This window comes from Pogona vitticeps, chromosome 5 (assembly GCF_051106095.1).
Source record: "Pogona vitticeps strain Pit_001003342236 chromosome 5, PviZW2.1, whole genome shotgun sequence".
Classification (NCBI taxonomy): domain Eukaryota; kingdom Metazoa; phylum Chordata; class Lepidosauria; order Squamata; family Agamidae; genus Pogona; species Pogona vitticeps.
In genome coordinates this window covers 170,526,495-170,546,532 of record NC_135787.1, presented here as the reverse complement: position 1 = coordinate 170,546,532, position 20,038 = coordinate 170,526,495, and the positions used below count along the sequence as shown (strand labels likewise).

General features: G+C 40.2%; 1 protein-coding gene across 1 annotated transcript in view; it reads right to left on the bottom strand.

Moving 5' to 3' along the window:
- NUAK1 (NUAK family kinase 1) overlaps positions 1–16,874 on the bottom strand; it is a 62,301-nt gene extending 45,427 nt beyond the window's left edge. Inside the window, exon 1 of the mRNA XM_020803644.3 lies at positions 16,341–16,874. Coding sequence (XP_020659303.2) covers positions 16,341–16,736 — 396 coding nt within the window. The 5' untranslated portion in view covers positions 16,737–16,874. The remainder of the gene's footprint in view (positions 1–16,340) is intronic.
- Between the last annotated feature and the right edge of the window lie 3,164 nt (positions 16,875–20,038).

The window sequence follows — 20,038 nt, the reverse complement described above, 5'->3', positions numbered from 1 at the left end:
GTTTCCTCAAACTTAATTATTATTGATGGCAATGAATTATTCAGTCCTAGTTTACAACTTACAAATGTGCATGCCTAAGACCAGCTCCCAGTGAACAAAGATCTGCTAGGATCATTTCCACAGATGTATGCTCTAACAAGGGCAGCAGCTGAAATATTATCTCACCCAAGAGGAACAATGTTGTAAATTTTCTGGATCTCATGTAAAACAACAACAACAAAACCATTGAGTCATATAGAGGTCAAAGCCTCATTCTATTTAATTCATAGTATTTCACTTTATTAACATACCTGTTCTAGAATAAACAACCAAAAAATCATGACGATTCCTTGTTAGAACTGGGACTAAAATCTTGATTTTAAATTATGAGGAGATACTTTCTGCAGTCTTGAGAGAAATATAACTATTCAAAACTGGAATTCAAACAGACATAAATGCAAATGAATTATGTGCTTGCATGTTTGTTTTCTCTGCCTTATGATTTGTAGGAGAAAGTCTTACAGCCATATTTATTTTGCAAAGGAGAAACTCTGACATTTATTTTTCTTGTATTATACCTGTGAGTTAGATAACTGGACACAAAGTCAATATAGCTGTCAAATTACAATTTCGAGTTTGAAATTTTTCTTGTTAAAAAAACCAAATACTTGCTGCACAGTATATTCATTCATTTAGTACAGATCTTCCACAGTGGTGTCATGTGTGTGTCATAAGTCTTAACAATTATTCTGTTTCGTTAGACTAGAAAAGCTGGATAAGTAGAGTATTTTCATTGTAAAGATAAAGGATGCAAGATTATCTCATAAAATATGTAGTCCAATAATTGCAGGAATATAAAGACACTTGCAGGGGAAGGCCAATGGGTAGAATGGGTTTTAATTTCATTTTCACTTCACATCAAATAAGTCAGCTTGGAAAGTGATTTTCCAAACATAATTCATTCCAACTATATTTCTAAGGCCCCAAACTAGTTAGCTATCATTACATTTGTGATTTTTTTAAAAGTAATTTTCAAAGGCAATTAAAATAGCTATTTTTGTTTAATGGTTGTGGGTTTTTCGGGCTCTTGAGTGTTGTCCTCTGAAGATGCCGGCCACAGAGACTGGCGAAACGTTAGGAAGAACAACCTTCAGAATACGGCCAAAGAGCCCGAAAAACCCACAACAACCATTAGATCCCGGCCATGAAAGCCTTCGCAAATATATTTTTGTTTACTTCAGAAAGAAAGCATTTACCTTTTTTTTCCTTGTATAACATATCCTCATGTATAAGATGCCCCCCACTTTTCTAACCCAAAATTAACAAATCTTAACTTAGCATTGAGTATTCAGCCTCTGGACTCAGAACCCTTGGACATTAAGAGTCCCTGTTGAATGTGAGCACTGCCTACAGGCTCCACCTCCAACAAGGTATGTTCCAATTGGTTTGTACAGCATCAGCTGACATCAGTTACATAAGGCTCATGACTTGCAAAAGCTAAGTCTCCTGGCTGTAGGAAGCTAAGCCTCATGACTGAAGGAAGCCTGTTTGCAAAGGCAAGGTATGGGTTGTTTTGTTCTCTCAGCTTACTTCTGCGTATCAGACAACCCTAAATTTTTATTCTAAAGATTTTAGACAAAAGTATCATCTTATACATGAGAAAATATGGTAATGTGTTTAATGCATCAGTACAAGGCATAGCATGTACCTGCTCTTGAACATGTAATTTTTTCTCCATTATTTAGTGAAGCCATACACGCAGTGGTTAAAACGCTGTACTGCAGCTAAAACTGTGCTCACGACCTGGGGTTCAAATCCCAGGTAGCCGGCTCAAGGTTGACTCAGCCTTCCATCCTTCCGAGGTCGGTAAAATGAGTACCCAGCTTGCTGGGGGGGCAATGTGTAGCCTGTATAATTAAATTGTAAAACCGCCTGGAGAGTGCTTGTAGCGCTATGGGGTGGTATATAAGTCCAATAAATAAATAAATAAATAAATAAATATTTATATGGGAAAATAGTGATTTTCTTCCCTAAAAGCTTATAGAAGTTATTTTTTGCTTTCACTATTGGAAGGAATTATTTACTAACTCATTGTTTATAACTAATTATTTATTTACAAATTATTATTTAATTTTTTGCAAGCTGTGCAAATGAGGGAAGATATTCTAAGAATTAAATATATTTTTCTAGCTTTAATCATAGCATGCCACAGTAGATCAATATTGTTCAATTTTTGTACAATAAACTCAGTCTTTGTTTAAGTAAATCACCGTGAACTTTTTTTATCCATACCTAGAACTCCACAGGAACTAACTCACTGCTTCATTAGCTTAAATATCAAGACATGCTTTTTAACTGCAGGGAGTCTGCAATCGTAGAATGTTTTTCCAGGGAATTATGATGTGACAAGCCTAAATGAGGATCTAAATATGGATCTAAATATGGTACAGAACTTTAAGGAGCTCTCTGTTAAAAGTTAGCATAAAAAGGATAATGGTGTAGGATATAAGAAGATTATTTCATTTAAAAGGGATGTGGTCTTGTTCTCAGCAATGTAGATATAAACTGTCCTACAACCATAGTCGACACCCAAAGTCCTTCTCATGACTAATCACCACAAAAGGAAACAATTTGCAACCTGTATAGCCGTAGAAACCTCATGTAAACATGGCTTGACCTCTTGGGGAAGCTTTGATTTCATTTCTAATCTTAGCAGGTTCCTCTTTATCCACTTCTGACTGCAGGAGTCATGGACGACCAATTAAACAGCCTGTTTCGGTAGTCTCGGCCATACATGAGAAGCCAGGAGTACTTTGAGGAAGTCTGCCTCAGCATGTTGTGCAAATATAGTAAGTAAAATAAGAATAGAAAAAAGCAATCATTAGGAGGTAATGCTCTAGATTACAGTGATAGATATACTTGTTGTTCATGTTTGCTCTACCTCACATGCAGGAGAATGAGGTGGTCATGGGTGTTTGTTTGTTTGTTTGTTTAATAGCATCCTTGTTATATAATACCCTCCACCAAGGTCTCATCTCTGACATCAACTATGCTGTTTTTCAGACCCCAGGCAAAAACACTTTTATCTTCTCAACCATTTAACTTTTTCAACCCTTTAAATATATTAAATTCTTGAACTATGCTACTTTTCTGTATATTCTACTTCCTGCCTTTAGGCTGTGCAATCTGCCTTGAAATCATTGGCCAAAGGCTGAACATAAATATGTTAAACAAACAAAATGGCATCTCCTCTACAGCTTGAAATGGTACCATCAATTCTGCACATCAACAGTCTGCCATTTCCTTCTCGAATACATGTAGCTGCAGGCCTCGCACATGACCGGTATCTTCAGGCTGTCAGGCTCTGTTGTTAGTTTTGACAGATTATACTAATCCTTGTGGATATTTTTAGAAACCTACTGAAGAAGAAAGTTCTGTCCAGTGAATAGGTTTTTCCTCCTTACATACTGACTTGGCAGGGGAGGCAAAATCAATGGCTGGAAAAGTGATTGGCTGGGGGATTCTGGAAGTCATAGTCCCAAAGCTCTGGAAAAAAGAACACATCTGAAGGAAAAGAAACTTTCTAGTGCTCCTTTGAAAATGAAACAAGCAGTACAAGGCCAGCCATAAAATTCTATGAACTGCGTAAGTCAAGACAAGAGTATAGGAGGACAACCCACACCTACCTTTTGCAACATATATCAAGGCCAAGATCAACAGAAGGGGAATCAATATGTACTGATGGTTTAGGTCTCTTTGCCAATGCCTCACTGCCCCAGAAAATCAGGCAAAACAGCAGCAGCAATTCTGGCTTCCCACCTCACTCTACCAATTACCTTAACACAGACTTGGATCTACCACCTCCTTCAGAGTGCAAATAATTCCCTACTCCAGCCAGAATTTCATTTCAGCACATACCACAAATCATATCATACTACAGAGAACTATTTAAGAGTGGTGTTGCACAATGTGAATTGTTTGATTCATGGCAATGAGCCAGTATCTGCACCAGCCAGTCTCTTCAACTTCTTTGCTTTTGTTTAAAAAATTATCCTGAAAGAGCCGGCTATGTTATTTCCTTGGAATTTGCACCAATATTCCTCTAGTGAAGATTCAACATAAATAGCAAACTAATTTAATGCTAAAATCAGCATCCTTGTATGAGAATGGTTTAGATATTTTTTCCACATGAATTATCAGCTGTTTCCTAGAAAGAAATAAGCCCCTTGCTCAGCTAAAATGAAATCAAATCCATTATGTTTAATAGAGTTACAACACACTATACTGTATTATTTCTGTAGACCTTGATAGAACGTATTTTCTTGAACTACCTTTTACATTCTCTCTTATGAGCACACAGGAGTAGGGCAGTAAATAATACTGATAGCTCCAAATACAATAAATTAGTTTATAAAAACTCTTCATAAATCCTTTGACCATGTCTGATAAATCAGTCTTAACAAACCCCTTTTCTCCTTTTTAAACTACTTTCTATAGTGTTCTTTAATGTGCAGACCAGTTTAAAAGCGTGGCAGCGCTTGAATTAGCTTATATAATAAGATATAAAATGTCATAGCAGGTTTTGTTGGAATGATAATGAGAAGAATTTGTGTGCACAATGAAATAAAGATGCTGACTCCTGTGCCAAACATTCATTTCATGGCAATACTTCAAATAAATGATTTCTTATAACAACTGGACTGTCATATCCTACAACCACATCCCAAGCAACCACCCAGCTGGGCTCAATAAAGCTATTTTCAGATGTGCTGTATACACACACAGACACCCATACTTCCCAGATGTTCTCTGTGTAAAACATTTGGTTTCAAATGCATAGGAACTCTTTCCAAAAAGCCATTACATTTGTTTAATGGTCTCGTACAGTTCAGCTAAAATATCCTGGAGCAGACATCTGACTGCATTTCTACTCTATGAGCCCCATCTGCAAAACGCACAGAGTAAATGAGAATGTTTTACATGATTTATGCTGCCTTTATGATCAGCCAGTTCATAAAGCACAAGCTTTGCTCAACAGACAATAACACAGACTGCTTTCAAGTGTGTCATTAAGCTGTTTTCTGATTTAAGAAATACTTTCCATTGAAGAAATGTGCCCATTTCTGTAACAATGGGATCAGTGCAACTAAAAGCATGATCTTGTCTCAAAAGGCACCACCAGAAATGTAATTTCCTGTTTTCCCCTCCTGAGGATGTTCAAGATAGATATATTCATAATGTCTATGGTGGCAAATTTCTTTCCATCAGAGGAAAGCTGGGAGAAGGCAACTTAACTGCATAAAGAGTCATTAATTACTGTTAATCTTGTTCATCCTCACAGTAACTATGTGAGGTAAATTAATGGTCTTATTTTAAAGCTGAAGAAATGAAATTTAGGGACAGTTATTTGTTCCAGTGAACTGACACATTAAGAGTCACATTTCAACAGATTTCCCTGATCTATGCTTGACACATATTTATTTTAATTATATTTATGTCTAAATCTATAGAGATATTTCATAGCCACTGGAAAATTTGTAAAAATGTTTTGAGTTGCATGGCTCAGTGGAGACCAGAATCTTGATCTCCCAAGTCTCAGTCCAAAATAATTTGCTGACATGAAAAGAAAAATGCTAATTTTTCTCACTATGTAAAGTGGCCACTTAAAAAGTCAACATGCTATGATTTATGTATTAAAGAGAGGGACTGGATGGATCAAAAAGAACACATTTGTAACAATTAAGTAAAAGAAACCTTAATAGCTCTTCATTGAACCAACCAAAGGAAAAATGTTGCTTTCTTCTAAAAATATGTAGGTTGTGTCACTAAAAAATGACCAGATTAGAAGACAGCCGTTCTCTTCCAAACTGCACAAACCTTATTTCCAGGCTCCATGAATGAATACAAGCAAAATAAGAACTTGCAATTCAGAGCCTAAATAAATTGGTTTGACTACATATTTAAGAACAGATGCAGAGCTGTTAGGGATGCACTTTAGATTCTGAAATTATTCAGAATCCATATACAGTTGAATCAGAGGTATATGTCTGCTTCTGAACCAATCCAAAGTAAAGCCAGAAGATCCAGAGCAGCACTCAAATCGAATGAGGGCTCTCTAAAGCACTGAATATTGCTCCAGCAGTTCAGACATTTAAAAAACTTAATTTAAAAAAAACACTTGGAAAAAGAAAGTAATACTGTAATAAGACCAGGAAGCCCAAAGTTCAAGTTCCAATCAAATGCCCAATATCTCCTGGATATCCAATCACAGACTCTCAGGGAAGGAATTCTGCTGTGGCTGACTGATTTTGCAAAGAGAAGCATGTTAGAATGGAATTAGGGTGAGTTTGGATTGGAGGTTTTTGTCATTTTCTTTTGGGTAGCAGTACATCTCACTCTCATTAACTAAGTGCCTATCTCCCATTAACTAAGTGCCTGTCTGTCTGAACTGCATATAATCAAGTGGGTTCTGAGTGAGAAACATCACAGTAGCATTAGGAATATGACCTGAGCTATCTAAACTGCACAGTTCCCAGCAGAAGGACGAAGAGAAAGAAGGAAGAACTAAAGAAACTGGTCAGAGCTTTGTTTGCATACTGAAGGCGGAGTAGCTGCTAGCTACACTAAGTTCAATCAGTCCTACATCCAAAGTTAGAGCCCTTTATTTTCCCAGTCTATGTACAAGTATTTTTTAAATCTTAAAATACAAATAGAATTAAAAGGGCTACAAATCAGCTGAAAGCAAATCAATCACAATTTGTGAGTCAAATAATTAAACCAAACTGAAGCAGATGTTATTCTCTACTCCCCTGATATGTGTACTGTGCTCTCTTCTAAAGTAAATAGGGCAGCTACTATACGTAGTGGAGCTTCATTTAAATATAAGAGCAGATTTATACACAAGTCTTTCACAGTCTTTGCAGGTCACAAATGGAAGAGAAACAAGGTCAGGTGATATACAGAAAGAAAGCCAATAAGAAACTAGGTCAAGAACCAGTAATGAAGTCCAGTCTAAGTAACCAACAACAGAAACCATCTAAGATGAGATTACAGTCAGTTTCATCACTATCAAATGGACTGTAATATTAGCAGGTAGCAACTGCAAGGGCCATCAAAGCCAGTCTGTTTCCAAGTGCTGGGCTGTCATCCAGAATTCTGAAGTTCAAGCCAGGAGTTCTGTCCAGTGAGCTATTAGACTTGTCAACCAGGGAGTAGCCAAAAGTATGGTCATTAGGCAGAAATGGTATTAGATGTGCCTCAGCTAAGAATGCTTTCTTCAGTGCTCACGCCAAATGACAGAGTAGAATTTGTTGTACTCATGGTGGTTCTCCCAGCTGCCCAGCTGTTTCCAATTAGTCATCAGGTGCCTGTTTGACCTTGAAATGCCATTTATGTTGCTACTTTAAAAGCTGGAGCGGGCACTACTCCTTTGGGCAAATAAAGAATATATTTGCCAGGATCCCTTCATGCTCTGAGCCCTCCCTGGCAGGATACACCTCTGCCCTTCTCTCCTCAGGTTCTGAGAGGGTGCTACCAACATCATCAGATTCCTCTTCTGATGTGACTTTCTCCATCTGTAACACATCATACATGTCTTCTGAAGATGAGAACCTTAAAGAAATAAATGTGCAATGAAGGGTTGAAGCACAAACGAGGAACCCTCAGCTCACAGTGTCACCATGCAACCCATCAGCTTTTCTGAAAGGAACCAAAATATAGGCATAAAATTCCAAATGTATAACCCAAGAGCTTGACTGCATCCTGTGATTCTACTCTTACATTTCCCAATGAGCAAAAGGCAATGTGCATGGCTCTCCTCCTTTCCTTTTATCCTCACAAAAACCCTGCAAAATACAGTGAGATTAAGGGAGAGTGACTGGCCTAAGGTCAGCTAGTGAATATCAAGATTTAGTGGGGCCATGAACCTGAACCACACTGACTTTCAGAGATAGGTTTAGGCCTATTCAGATTTCCTCTCCAAACAGATGTTCTTGTTTCCTAAGTAGGAATCACATTGGAAAAATGTGTATGGATGACCTAAAGACAGAAAAAAGACCCTTTTTTTAAACAGATAAAATTGTGAGATATTTTTCAACACCTAATCCACATGATTACGTTTTTTTAGAGAAATGTTTTGATCATATATAAAATGGTCATATGTCCATACATTTACAACTGTAAAATTAGAAACAAAATGTCTCTGTTTTCAAAACTGATCCTAACCAGGCTTTCTCACCTGGTCTGAATAAGAACTTTTCCTACAGTTGCAATTTTTTTTCCAAATATAAAGATGACAAACATATTTTATTCTTCTTTTCCATATGTGTACAAACCATATACAAATAACTAAATTTGTTCTGGATTTTGGATTTGTACTTGGTCTTAGATGAGTAAACACGTAAAAATCTAGTATTGTGCTATACATCAAAGCCAATAATAAATGCTCATCATCTGGATAATTAATATATCACAAATAATGGCCAAAATAATTAAGATATCACAAATAATGGCCAAAATAATTAAGATATCACAAATAATGGCCAAAATCAACCCGAAAAACCTACAACACCTAAAAATCATATTGTTTAGCACAGTAAATTGCACTAGGGTAGGTCCATTGAATATATGAAGATTTAGTGAGTCAACTCCTCCAAACTTCCATTGATTCAAAGGGGCCTGCGACAGGGTAGATAAAATTCAATGATTTTTCCAAATCAAATTGACTTAAATGATTTTTAAAAATCTTGATTTTTTAAAAAATTTAAATCAAATCCACTCTACCATTAGAGTAGGCCCCTTTGAAACAAAAAGGTACAGAGCACCTGACTCACCAAATGGGCCTGCTCTAGTGTGATTATTACACAGAGTGACAGGTCTTTGGCCATTAAATCATACTGATATATTTAATGGCGAATTTGCTCATTTGCATACAAGCTGGGGGGGTTATACTTCACTACAGTCTGAACATTAAATAGCTTTTTACTCATCTAGCCGCATGGAGGCATACCCCCATTTCAATTGTAACTACAGGTTACTGGAGGGTCTCTATATGTATTAAACATCTGGACACTTTGGTATGAATCCAGGATATTTGATCAGCATGGGCAACCACTATACTCCTATGAAATATCTCACCCAACCCCCTTGTATTCAGTGTCTGGGATCTCCTAATTCATACAATGTACACTGTTGTCTGTGCAGACATAGTTATAAATGTGTGCTGTTTAAAGCAGAGACTTCACAAACTATAACTTACAGATGCTCAAAACTTTCATGTGGGCAAGACAAATATGAATCCTATGCCTGATTGGACAAGATGAGTTCAGAGAAAGCAGCAAGAGGACACAACAAAAACTTGGCTACACTTGTCACTTTAATGAACAGTCATCAAATACTGGGCAGATGCACCAATCTCACTTTTGTGATTCCTTCCATTAAAATAACAAACAGAACAGAGGTTTTTTCATCATCATACTAAATAGGCACAGAAAATACCAGGGTCTTTTTAAAAAGGATGATTATAAATGGCATTTGGTATGTTTAATATATCTTTACAAGGAATCTATGGCTAGAATTCTGTGAAGAATAAACAGTTTCTAGCAGGAACTGCTTGTTCCCAACAGCTTTATCCAACATGTAAGATAGCAAAACACAATTTTATACGTACAGTACATGCTTTCAGATATAATTTCTACCATATGTCATACATAATGTCCTAACGTTGAATTTAATGATATAAAAACCCACACACATGGCTCTAAACAAAGTACATTGATGTTACATATCCCTTCTATTATAATTTTTCACAAATGATGTTTTGAAGCTGTTAGTAATAACATATTACAATACAATAATGCTTTTGGTTGAGAGCAACTTGGCATACAATGAACTAAATTCCACTGTGAATTTCACATTAGGCAGCCAAAATTCCTTAACCTAAAAGCCACAAACCAAAGTCCAAAAATCACATACCAGAACCCATTCTGCACCCACTATTCACAAACCCTCTAAACTGACCCTTACATACACAACACGTGTCAACCACAAATGTTCCAGACCAGTGATGTATGCTGTCAAGGCCACTGCCTTTCACGCATATTCAAGGCCAGCTTTCTGTCCTCCAGCCCAATCCTTGAGACTTGCTACTGTAAAACCCTTTCTCCATCCAGTGAAAAACAGATCATCAGTCATATTTGTCTGTAACTGCCTAGCTCTCTTGTTCTTGCATGATGACCCAGAGAAAGACTACAGAAAACTGCCTATCTGTCCCTTGGGAATTGTTTGCTGGAGTCACATAAAACTCAGATTTAGCATTGATGCTCTTCAGCATATACATGAGAGGACTGTCAGAGATTATCTGTAGCTCTGGAGTTGGATGTCATCAATATGCTGATGATGCCCAGGTATATCTTCCATTTACTGAGCAACCAGAGACAGCCGTGAAGTCCATAGTCACCATCTGGACTCAGTGGCAAAATGAAGCTGAATTCAAATGAGAGGGAGATGATGCTGGCACTCAACAACTAACAAATCCAGCTGTCATCCTTCTTATGGCTGAGGGAGAAAAAATATTCCCTTATGAACTAGGTAAGGAGACTCTTATTATACTCAATGCTTCTCCCAAAGAAATAGGTGGGAAACATGGCCAAGTCAGCATTTTAACTTCCATCCCTGGTCTGGAAACATTATTCTTATTTGGGGAAGGCAGATACAGCCCTTTGATCTATCCAAATGAGATGTAGTTTACTGTGCTACTCTTGCTACCCTTGAATACAGTTTGGCAGCTGCAACTGTCACAACATGTGGTATCTAGGCTACTAATGGCTGCCTCTTGCCATGACCACACACCTCTTTTACACCAGCTACATTGGCTGTTAGTGATTTTCTGGATCTAATCCAAGGTGTTGGTTATTACCTTTAAAGTCTTAGATAGCTTGGGACTCGCATGCCTACTCAACTACCTACACTGATAGGAGACCCCACATCTGCTGAGGTCATCTGGAACTATCCTTCTAAAGTGCCAATTGCTAAAGTAGTTCAGCTTGAACAGAAAATATATTTTCATTCCCTACACTTTAGAATTGAATCCCCTTGAAGTGTGACATCCGTGCAGAGACTCAGGAGGGAATGTAAATTTCTTGGGAAAACTGCTTCACCAGGATCCACAAATTACACGAAGGATTCATAGCCAAATATTAAGTTTACTAATTAAATCAACGAGAACCTAGAAAAAATGCAATATGTATTTTCATTACTACATAGCAAGGGGTGAGACTTTAAAGAGAGAGAGACTAGTGTGGCAGTTTGCATTGTCCCATACTAGCCTGAGTCTCTGGTGTTGTTTTTTCCCCGAAGACTAAACAATGCCCTGCTTCCCTGTTAAGCCCTAGCTTACCACAGTACTGTAAGTATCTTTTTTCAAAACTAGGGTTTAAAAGTTAGATGCTTTTTCTCTGTACTGTATCTTAAAGAGATCTACAGTAGATCTGCTTGTCTTCCCTATAGCAGTTCCCCTTCACTGTCTCATCTCCATTTCTTTTCTTTCATCAACATTTTTAATTTCTTGCATGGAAATGGTGAAAGGGGGGGGGGGAACCAGCTAAAAGTGGGGTTGGAAAAGGGAGAAAAGAGGTAGAAAGAATAAAATATGTAAAAGAGGTTTGAAATTGTCTCCTTTGCCTTCTATTCTATTAATAAAAACTAACAAGCAACCTTTTTGTTCTCTGAAAAAAATTTCTCTATCTAAAATAAAATGATAGGAACTTTTTGACTATGAGATATTTGGCAAGGATTTGTTTTTAGGGTGAGCCTGCAAATGTTCAGGAGAGTGCTACATGAATGAAGCACAACAGGCTGTACAAGGAAAGCAGCTTTGCACATGGAAAGGAAGCAAAATTAAAAGCCAATAGCGAGCAGCACCACAGAATGACTGAAAATAATGAAATCAGCCTCCTACCCACCTCCAACTAATCAATCAGATCAGCAATATATACAGATTTTCCCAAAGGAAAGAATAGGGAATAATACAACAGAACAGGCTTTCTCCCAAAAATCTACTCCCAGCTTTTCTGGCAGTCTAATGAAGCTACTATCATGCCAACTCCCTTTCTAAGCATTCCTGTTCGCCAAGATCAATCACTTTCTTGACCCTGGTCTGTTGGCAAGTGGGTTGTTAAAGGCTGTGCATAATTTTGCTAGCATGAAGTAGGGAGTCAAGCGTATCCAGAATTACATCAGTTTTGTTGGCCCAAAAGGCAGGTGCTGCATACTGAACATGTATTCCAGAATACATTCCTCTTTCATTTAACATGTTAAGGGATCAATCAGAATGGAATGTCAAGCCACAATTTATCATCACTTTTCCTTTTAAATCAAAGTTTCCATTTTAAAGTGCATTGTAGATAACATGGAAAATGTGTTTTCTGTCATTATTTCTTAAGGCAACATGGCAATTCCACATCCAGTTGTCAAGTTTCACTTCAGAGGGCTACAAGTTTTGCTGTTATAAGAAATTATTCAGCTCAGTTTCTCTGTATACAGTTCTGCACACATGCAAAATCACAATGAGCAAGACACAAATATACCAAAGCAGCATTAGTCCTCAAATGGATTAGGCAAATTCCAGCTTTGTGTCCACAAGGTATCTTGAGCATGAGATATGTCCAGCCTGGAGATGGCCATGCCTATCTCACCCTCTAGTGCCACAAAGGAGCCATCACTCCACACCATACAGCAGTAGTCCCAACCTTGGCTAACCCAGGCATTCTTGGACTGTAATTCCCAGAAGCCTTCACCACCAACTCTGCTTTCTGGGAGCTGCAGTCCAAAAATATACCAGGTTGGGAACCACTGCCACAGGAGTATCCTTGCTACCCTACTTGCGAACAAGGGGAATTGCAATTACATAGGAGTAAATCACAATTTACTATGATTAATTCCAGCACATCACATAAATCTCACTCTCCATGCTTCACGAGCCTTATCACTATGGTGGGGGGGAAGGGATCTTGGCAACCAGTCCTGATTCTAGTAACCCACATCAAAAACCTGGATGGGTGTTTTTAAGGTCCTCATACAGGCTGCTTTGCAGACTCTGTAGTCTTGTTGCTTAATTATACTCCAACTTCTGAAATCCACACAAACATTTAGAAAGTTGGCTATCCCAATCTAGGGTAGTTGTACTCTTATATCTCATGCAGCATGCAACCCCGTTCCTAGTTGCTGTATTATTAAGTAAACAAGTTTATATAATAAGTCGTTGCCAACAACACACTAAATATAACATATCTCTTCCCCTTTACAGAGCCCCTTTACATAGGACGAGGCAAAGAGGCAGTCCCGAAACCAGCCAAATCAGGGAGCTGGACAGGTGACAGATTGTATTTGTCTTCAGTGTGGAAGGGATTGTCACTCTCGAATTGGCCTTCTCAGCCATACTAGACGCTGTTCCAAGACCTCTATTCAGAGTACATTACCACAGTCTCTCAAGACTGAAGTATGCCTACATAACAATACACAGCCATTGCCTAAGCAAAGACTAGGACAGTGTTTCATATTCCTAGAAGCAAACACCAATCTTTTAGGTGCCAGCATTTAGAAAACTGAAATAATATTTCAGATTCCTGCATTGATATCTAATTTTAGAAGCTTGTGCAATGGGTTAGCTGGGATTTTCCCAGGTCTGTTGCTGTAGAGCACATACTGAAGGGGAAAAAAGTGGAAAATTAAGAGCACACATAAATTCTCATTCTTGGCTCAAAATTGTCTTTCTTTGTCAGACAATGCAAATTTTGCAGCTGGCTTCAATTAAAACTGGTTCATATCATTAAACATAACACAGCAAATTATTCTCTTATTTGGGTAGCATGACTCCATTGATATTGGTGGAAATCATTGTGCGTTGCACAAATTTGAGACTTCACCTTCTCTGCCCCAAAAGCTGAACAAAATTCTGTGCCTCACATTTTATATGGCGGTCTCTGATGAAACAGTCAAGAATGTACAGAAATATGCTATGTCCCTAAATTACTTAGTTAATAAAAATGTTAAAAGAAGGCTAGTTGATGCAGACAATTCTGAGAGGGCCAGAAATGTATCCAATTTGCATGCTGTTGCCATATGGCTCCAAATATTTACATGCTGCTGCATAGGAAAAGGTTACCTAACTCTGTAATATGACAGCAGGCAAATGACATAGGTGGGGGTCTGACCTTGGGATTTCTAGTACTTAGCTTCTTTTTATTTGACAATTTGCTATGAAGTCATGAGAGGAATGATGTAGGTCACACTGCTCTGAGAACCCCCTCTGCTGGATAAGGAACAGAGTAACTCAAGTCAAACTTTCTCATGATTTGATAAATGCTGCAAACTAACAACAGAAGCCTTGCAAAGAAAGAAAGAAAAAAATAGTTAAATTAGCTCTCTGTCTCTGTGGGCCCAGAACCCTTTCAGAAAAAATTCAATATATACCTAGCATGGACCTACTGCCTCTAGTTCTAATCTGCTACTGCAAATAGCATGTGTTTGTATGTGTGTGTACACCTAACAGTGTGTGTGTGTGTGTGTGTGTGTGTGTGTGTGTGTGTGTGTGTACCCATTTAAGTCAGCACACTGCTCTGTTAATAGATAGCTACAGCAAGGCAGAAAATAACAATACAGTATATATAATGTTATACAGTATATGGGACAAGAAAAACACACTGTCATATGTAATATATGCAAGTACCATAGAAATTATAAACAGAATTGTAACAATTAATATAACAGGATAATTCTGTAAGAGATCACAGTATTATCTATATTATGGAATTATTCTATATTATAGAATTATATAATCATTATAGACCCACTGTGGTAGAGGATAAAGTGTCCAGTTTGGGGTCAGAAGACCTGGGTTCAAATCCCCACTTGGCCACAAAAGCTCATTACGGATACATAGATACACAGACTTAATAAAATGGAAGAGAACAACATGGTCCTGAAATGACACAGTTAATATTGTAGAATTATACTATACAGTATATTGTGGCCTATTTGTTTTGCTAATCTCATCATGCAGATAAATATGACACAGCCCAGACTATGCTTTTAAAAAAAGTCAAACTGAACATGTGCCTTCATCTCTGCTTTCTATGTAATGAGCCTCTTAAATGGTTTGATACTGTACATAATACAGCATGCACACAAAGAGTCTTTAAATGCACTTTTCATATTGCACTAGGTTTGGGTTTTGTCTTGTTACTCTACACTGACAAATCACAAATCTTAAATGTTCACAACTAGATGAGGCCGCTAAATACATAATCACACCACACACAACCAGGGTACTCCTTTTCTTTTGTCAAATGTTTGCTTGTTTATTGCAGTCTGACTCTGAATTTTTGCTGAATAAGGAGACAGCAGGGAAAAAATATATTTAAAAAATTTAAATTGTGCAAAACCATCTCTTCCTTTTGCAAATCAAACAATCCACTTCAAACAACAGTGTGTACTTGGAACATTTCAGAAAATCATCAGTGTAACTTAAGTGATTTAAGTATAGAATCCATGTAAGTCAGCACACAGCTCTGTTAATAGATAGCTACAGCAAGGAAGAAAATAACAATGCCTCCAGCTTATTATATAAGCATTTTGTATCCCATAAACCCAAATTGTCCTGCACTACTAAAGAGTTTTGTGACAAAAGAAATACAAAGTTGGGCAGGAGTTACAGTACACAACACAGCAGTATCTGGACTGCTGAGTATTTATTAGCAGGCAGGCACAAATGAGCCAAGTGGATTCTGAAACTCACTGAAGTAGAACAGCAGCATCAATGTGTTTGTTTATAGGGGTCAGTAAAGTTCATGTCAGGAAAGACAGCAACAAATTGTTGTGCTTTTTAAAAACAAACTCTAACCTGAAGGACATGTTCTGTTTAGCTTACTAGAAACTATCTTCCTGTGAACTTTGTATGTATGCCCACACTTTGAACAAACAGTAAAAGGTCTTCTAATAGTTGATGGTAAGAGGCTGATGATTACAATTTGCAATCCTAACTCAAGAGTCTATAAGCATGATTATGACTTAAGAGGTTCAAAATAACTGGGACTTGAATCTCAGAAAAGGAGGATGGAAAAGAATTAATAAAGCATCCAAAATCCTAAGAGCAGAGAGGAGGCTACAACTACGGATACAGAAAGCAAAAGCTGAGTTCCCTTAAGTAACCTCAAAGAAAAGGAAATGTAGATCCCATTTTTGCCTCTCCGGCATGTCATCAGGAGATGGACCACATGCCGCCGGGAGCTAGAAGCATGACAGAGGATACCCTTCCACCTAGGGCTACAGCATCCCCAACAGCACTAGCCCTTCTGCGTCCTTACCACTCTCCCTGAAAACCTCTCGATGGCCCGCTTGACTTTGCCATAGGTCCCCTTGCCCAGCGTCTCTTGTAGCTCATAGCGATGCTTCAGGTTGTGCTTGTGATGGTGCCTCTTGACACCGTGCTGCTGCTGCTTCTGCTGCTTCTTCAGTTCCTGCGGGGTTGCAGCCACGAAGGGAGTCGAGGCAGCTGTGCCCTCGGAGGCGGGAGGCGGCTGCCCCGTAGGCTCTGCCATGGTGGCTGCTTGGGCTGAGGGGCTGATCGCTTTCTCCTCGCCTGCTGCCTCACTAACGGTCCTGTTAGGAGTCGAGGCTGCGGGTGCTGCCGCCGCCGCCGCCAGGCAGCCTTGCTGAGGGGCTCCTGCGCTGCGGCTGCCATCCAGCTCGGTCCCATCCATCTCCGGCCAGCACAGAGGGTCCGCTGGGGAGGCACTTCTGGCAGCGCGGGAGGAGCTTCGGGGACCCCTCCCTTCAAGCGTGCATCACCAAGGCCAGCCCCAGCCCCATTTTGGGAAAGGGGGGAGGCGGGTTGGGGTGGGGAGGCCACCGCGGAGCCCCTCAGCTTGCCTCCTCCTCCTCCTCTTCCCCTCCCCTCCTGCCGGGGCGGCGAAAATCCATTTGGCAATCACTGAGGCGGGAACTGGGAGCAGGCGAAGGCCGGGCGGGGAGGGGGGGATGGACTGGGGGGTGGCGGCGGCGAGTCTAAAAGGGGCGAGAGGAAGAGGGAGAAAAAGCGGACCCCTCGCCTCGGTCCTTGCGCTCCCTTCCCCCCCCCCGGCTCTTCCCTTCCCCCGCTGTCAAGGCGACAAGCGGGGGTGGGGAGGGAGAGAGAAGGGCGAGCCCTTCGTCCTCTTTCCGCAGCCGCCTCAAAAAAAAAAAGAAAAGAAAAAAGGGCGGAAAGGAAAAACAAACAAGCGCAGAAGTTCCCCTCTAGCTGCCAAGCCGGCCAGTCTTTTAAAGCCTAATTGCCCCGTTATGTGTCCTCCTTCTCGAGGCTATATTTGGTGGCTGTAACGGAGCCCGGCTGCGGCGGCAGCACGCCCCGGCGGAGGGCTGCCTCTTCACGGCCCTCCTCCTGTCAGGCAGGCCGCGGCTGACTCGGTCAGGAGAAGAGCGTCGGCGGCCTCGCCCCGCCTCAGCAAGTCCCATGTCGTCGCTGCCGCCGCCGCCACCTCTCTCTTTGCCCGGGCGACGGTTGGGAGCGTGTCCTCCCTGCAGATGGGCTGAGAAGGGGCCGGCCTTGGCTTGCAGAGGGAGGCGCTCTCTGAGGGTTGCGGCGGGCCTGGGACAACGCGGCGAGCAGGAGCCGCCCCATCTTCCCGCTCGCCCGCCTTTTACTGGCCGTCTAGAGTTGGGCGGGCTCTTTCTCTCTCTCGGGCAACTGCCGTCGCCGCTTGGAGGCGAGGAGGAGAGAAGGAGGCTCCGGGTTGGAGGCGCCGGAGGCCTTTCCTTCCGAACAGTTCCGCTTTGTTCCGCGCTGGGCTGTGCCTCCAAAGGCAACGTAGGAGCCTCTCTTGCTTTAGAGTAGGCCGGCCTTCTTCACGGTTGACGGACAGCCCAAGGTGTTGACGGACAGTCCAAGGGATATTTTATATATATTTAGGGTCGAAGAGGAATTAATATTCTCTCAGAATAATCAATTTTCCCGCAAATGAGAGGATTATTTGCGTGTGTGTGTTTGCCTCAGTAGACAGACTTGCAAATTAAACCCATGTTTGCCTTTTAATTGCCCGTCATGAAACAAGGTAGTTCTAGAGTCGAACGAAATAATAGGCCTTTAAATATGTGACCTTCACTGCATGAGGAGCATTGTTTCAAGTGTTAGGATTGCAATTTAGACAAATGGTTTTTTAAGATATTCCAAAAAAATATGTAGAACCCGTCCTAAGGAACAATGAGAGCTTGGAAATAACATGTCAAGATTAGCACATAGTGTTACTGTATTCTACTGCAGTGTTTTGAATAATAAGGTGGAAATGTGTTACTTAGGTTTACAGTTACTAATATTTTGGCAGATATAAAGGACTTTTTAAAGCCTAGGAAGGTTTTGCATAGAACAGGAGCTCTGATGTTCAGATGTTGTGTGTGTGTGTGTGTGTGTGTGTGCGTGCGTGCGTGCGTGCGTGTGTGCGTGCGTGCGTGCGTGTGTGTGTGTGTGTGAGAGAGAGAGAGAAGTAATAGTTAATGCAAGAACTATTTTTGTTTGCAATAAGAAATTCTTTTTTGGAACTCAGTAACAATTAACAAAACAAATTAATTTTTAAGATAGTGTTCCAAGTTCTAGAAGCAATTTGGCAAGGCATTATGGCTTACTGGTTTAGTCATGTATACCTGAAGCATGTAATAACAAAAAACACGTTATATTTTCCAGATTTGCTTTACTACTATATATTTTTTTCACTTCATTAACTATGAGCTGGGGTTATTGCTGGGCTGCCAGTGTTACTAATATGAAGTCTAAAAAGCAAGAACATACATCATACATTTATTTAGCACTCCGTTTTCACTCCACTCATCACCTTCCTATACCATTTCAATTTGTTTGTACTAGTGAGCAAATCTGCATTTGTCCTTAAACGTTGGTTTGGAGGCTCATGCCAGTTTGTATGCGCAGCACTACAGGTGCCCCACATTCTCCCATCTCCCTGGCCAATGACCTACTCGCCAGTCACAGCACACACCTCCTTAGCTGTTCAACCAGTCCCTGGCAGGAGCATGGGGTTGCCTGCCCTGCCTCCTTGTCTGAGTGGGTGATCTGCCAAGGAAACAGGGAAGGGAAGCCCGTGCTCCTGCTGGAGACTGGTCAAACAACTGAAGAGGAGGAGGAGAGGAACATGGGCAAGCTGATGGGTGGGGGATCCAGCTGGGGAGATTGAGGAAGGAAATGCATGAACTGAGGTTTATGCCCATCTCTAATGACTTTTGTGTGGTATTCTGACAAGGGCAGGGCCAAAGAAATAATTTAGGCTTCTGTTATGAGCCTTGCAACTACAATGCTAGCATTATGAATTGCAGTTGGAACAAAAGAAGTGGATTACCATGCAACTAAAAGTACTGTGGAAATTATATAATAAAATGTAGTTTTATTCAAGAGCATTAAAAATGAAACAAGCCTGTTAATGTTTAAGGTGCTACAATACTTTTGGATTGGTTCTGTTTTTGATATACATGCTGAAGCAGACTAAAACAACTACCTGCCTGAAAAATCTTATGCTGAGTGTCCAGTAATTGAAAAAATAATACTAAAGATGATTATAACAATGTTTTTATCTGTGGATCAGTTTAGAATGGCCTTTCCCAATCTGGGAATCATGACTCCCAAGGAGGTCACAAATTGTTTTGTGGGGTCACCTTACGTGTTGTAGCCCTTGTGTGACATGAGGGGCAGGCATGACAGCTTCCCTATCCAAGCACCATCTATTCACCCAGAGAAAAGTATGGACCCCAAACCAGAGGAGCCCAAAATAGAGAAAAGAGTGATGACCTCTACTGGAAAAAAGAGGAACCAACTGGGGAAGCAGAAAAGGTCAGAAAGACATTGGGAGAGGTGAAAAGGCAGGAGGAGAGGGTATATAAGGAGGTTTGGGCGAAGAAGGTGGTGGTTGAGGGGAGAGAGAGAGATGTGAAGACTAAGCATAAGATCCTACCACCACGGTGGGAATGGATTTGGCTTGAGAACCCATGGACTCATACATGGGAA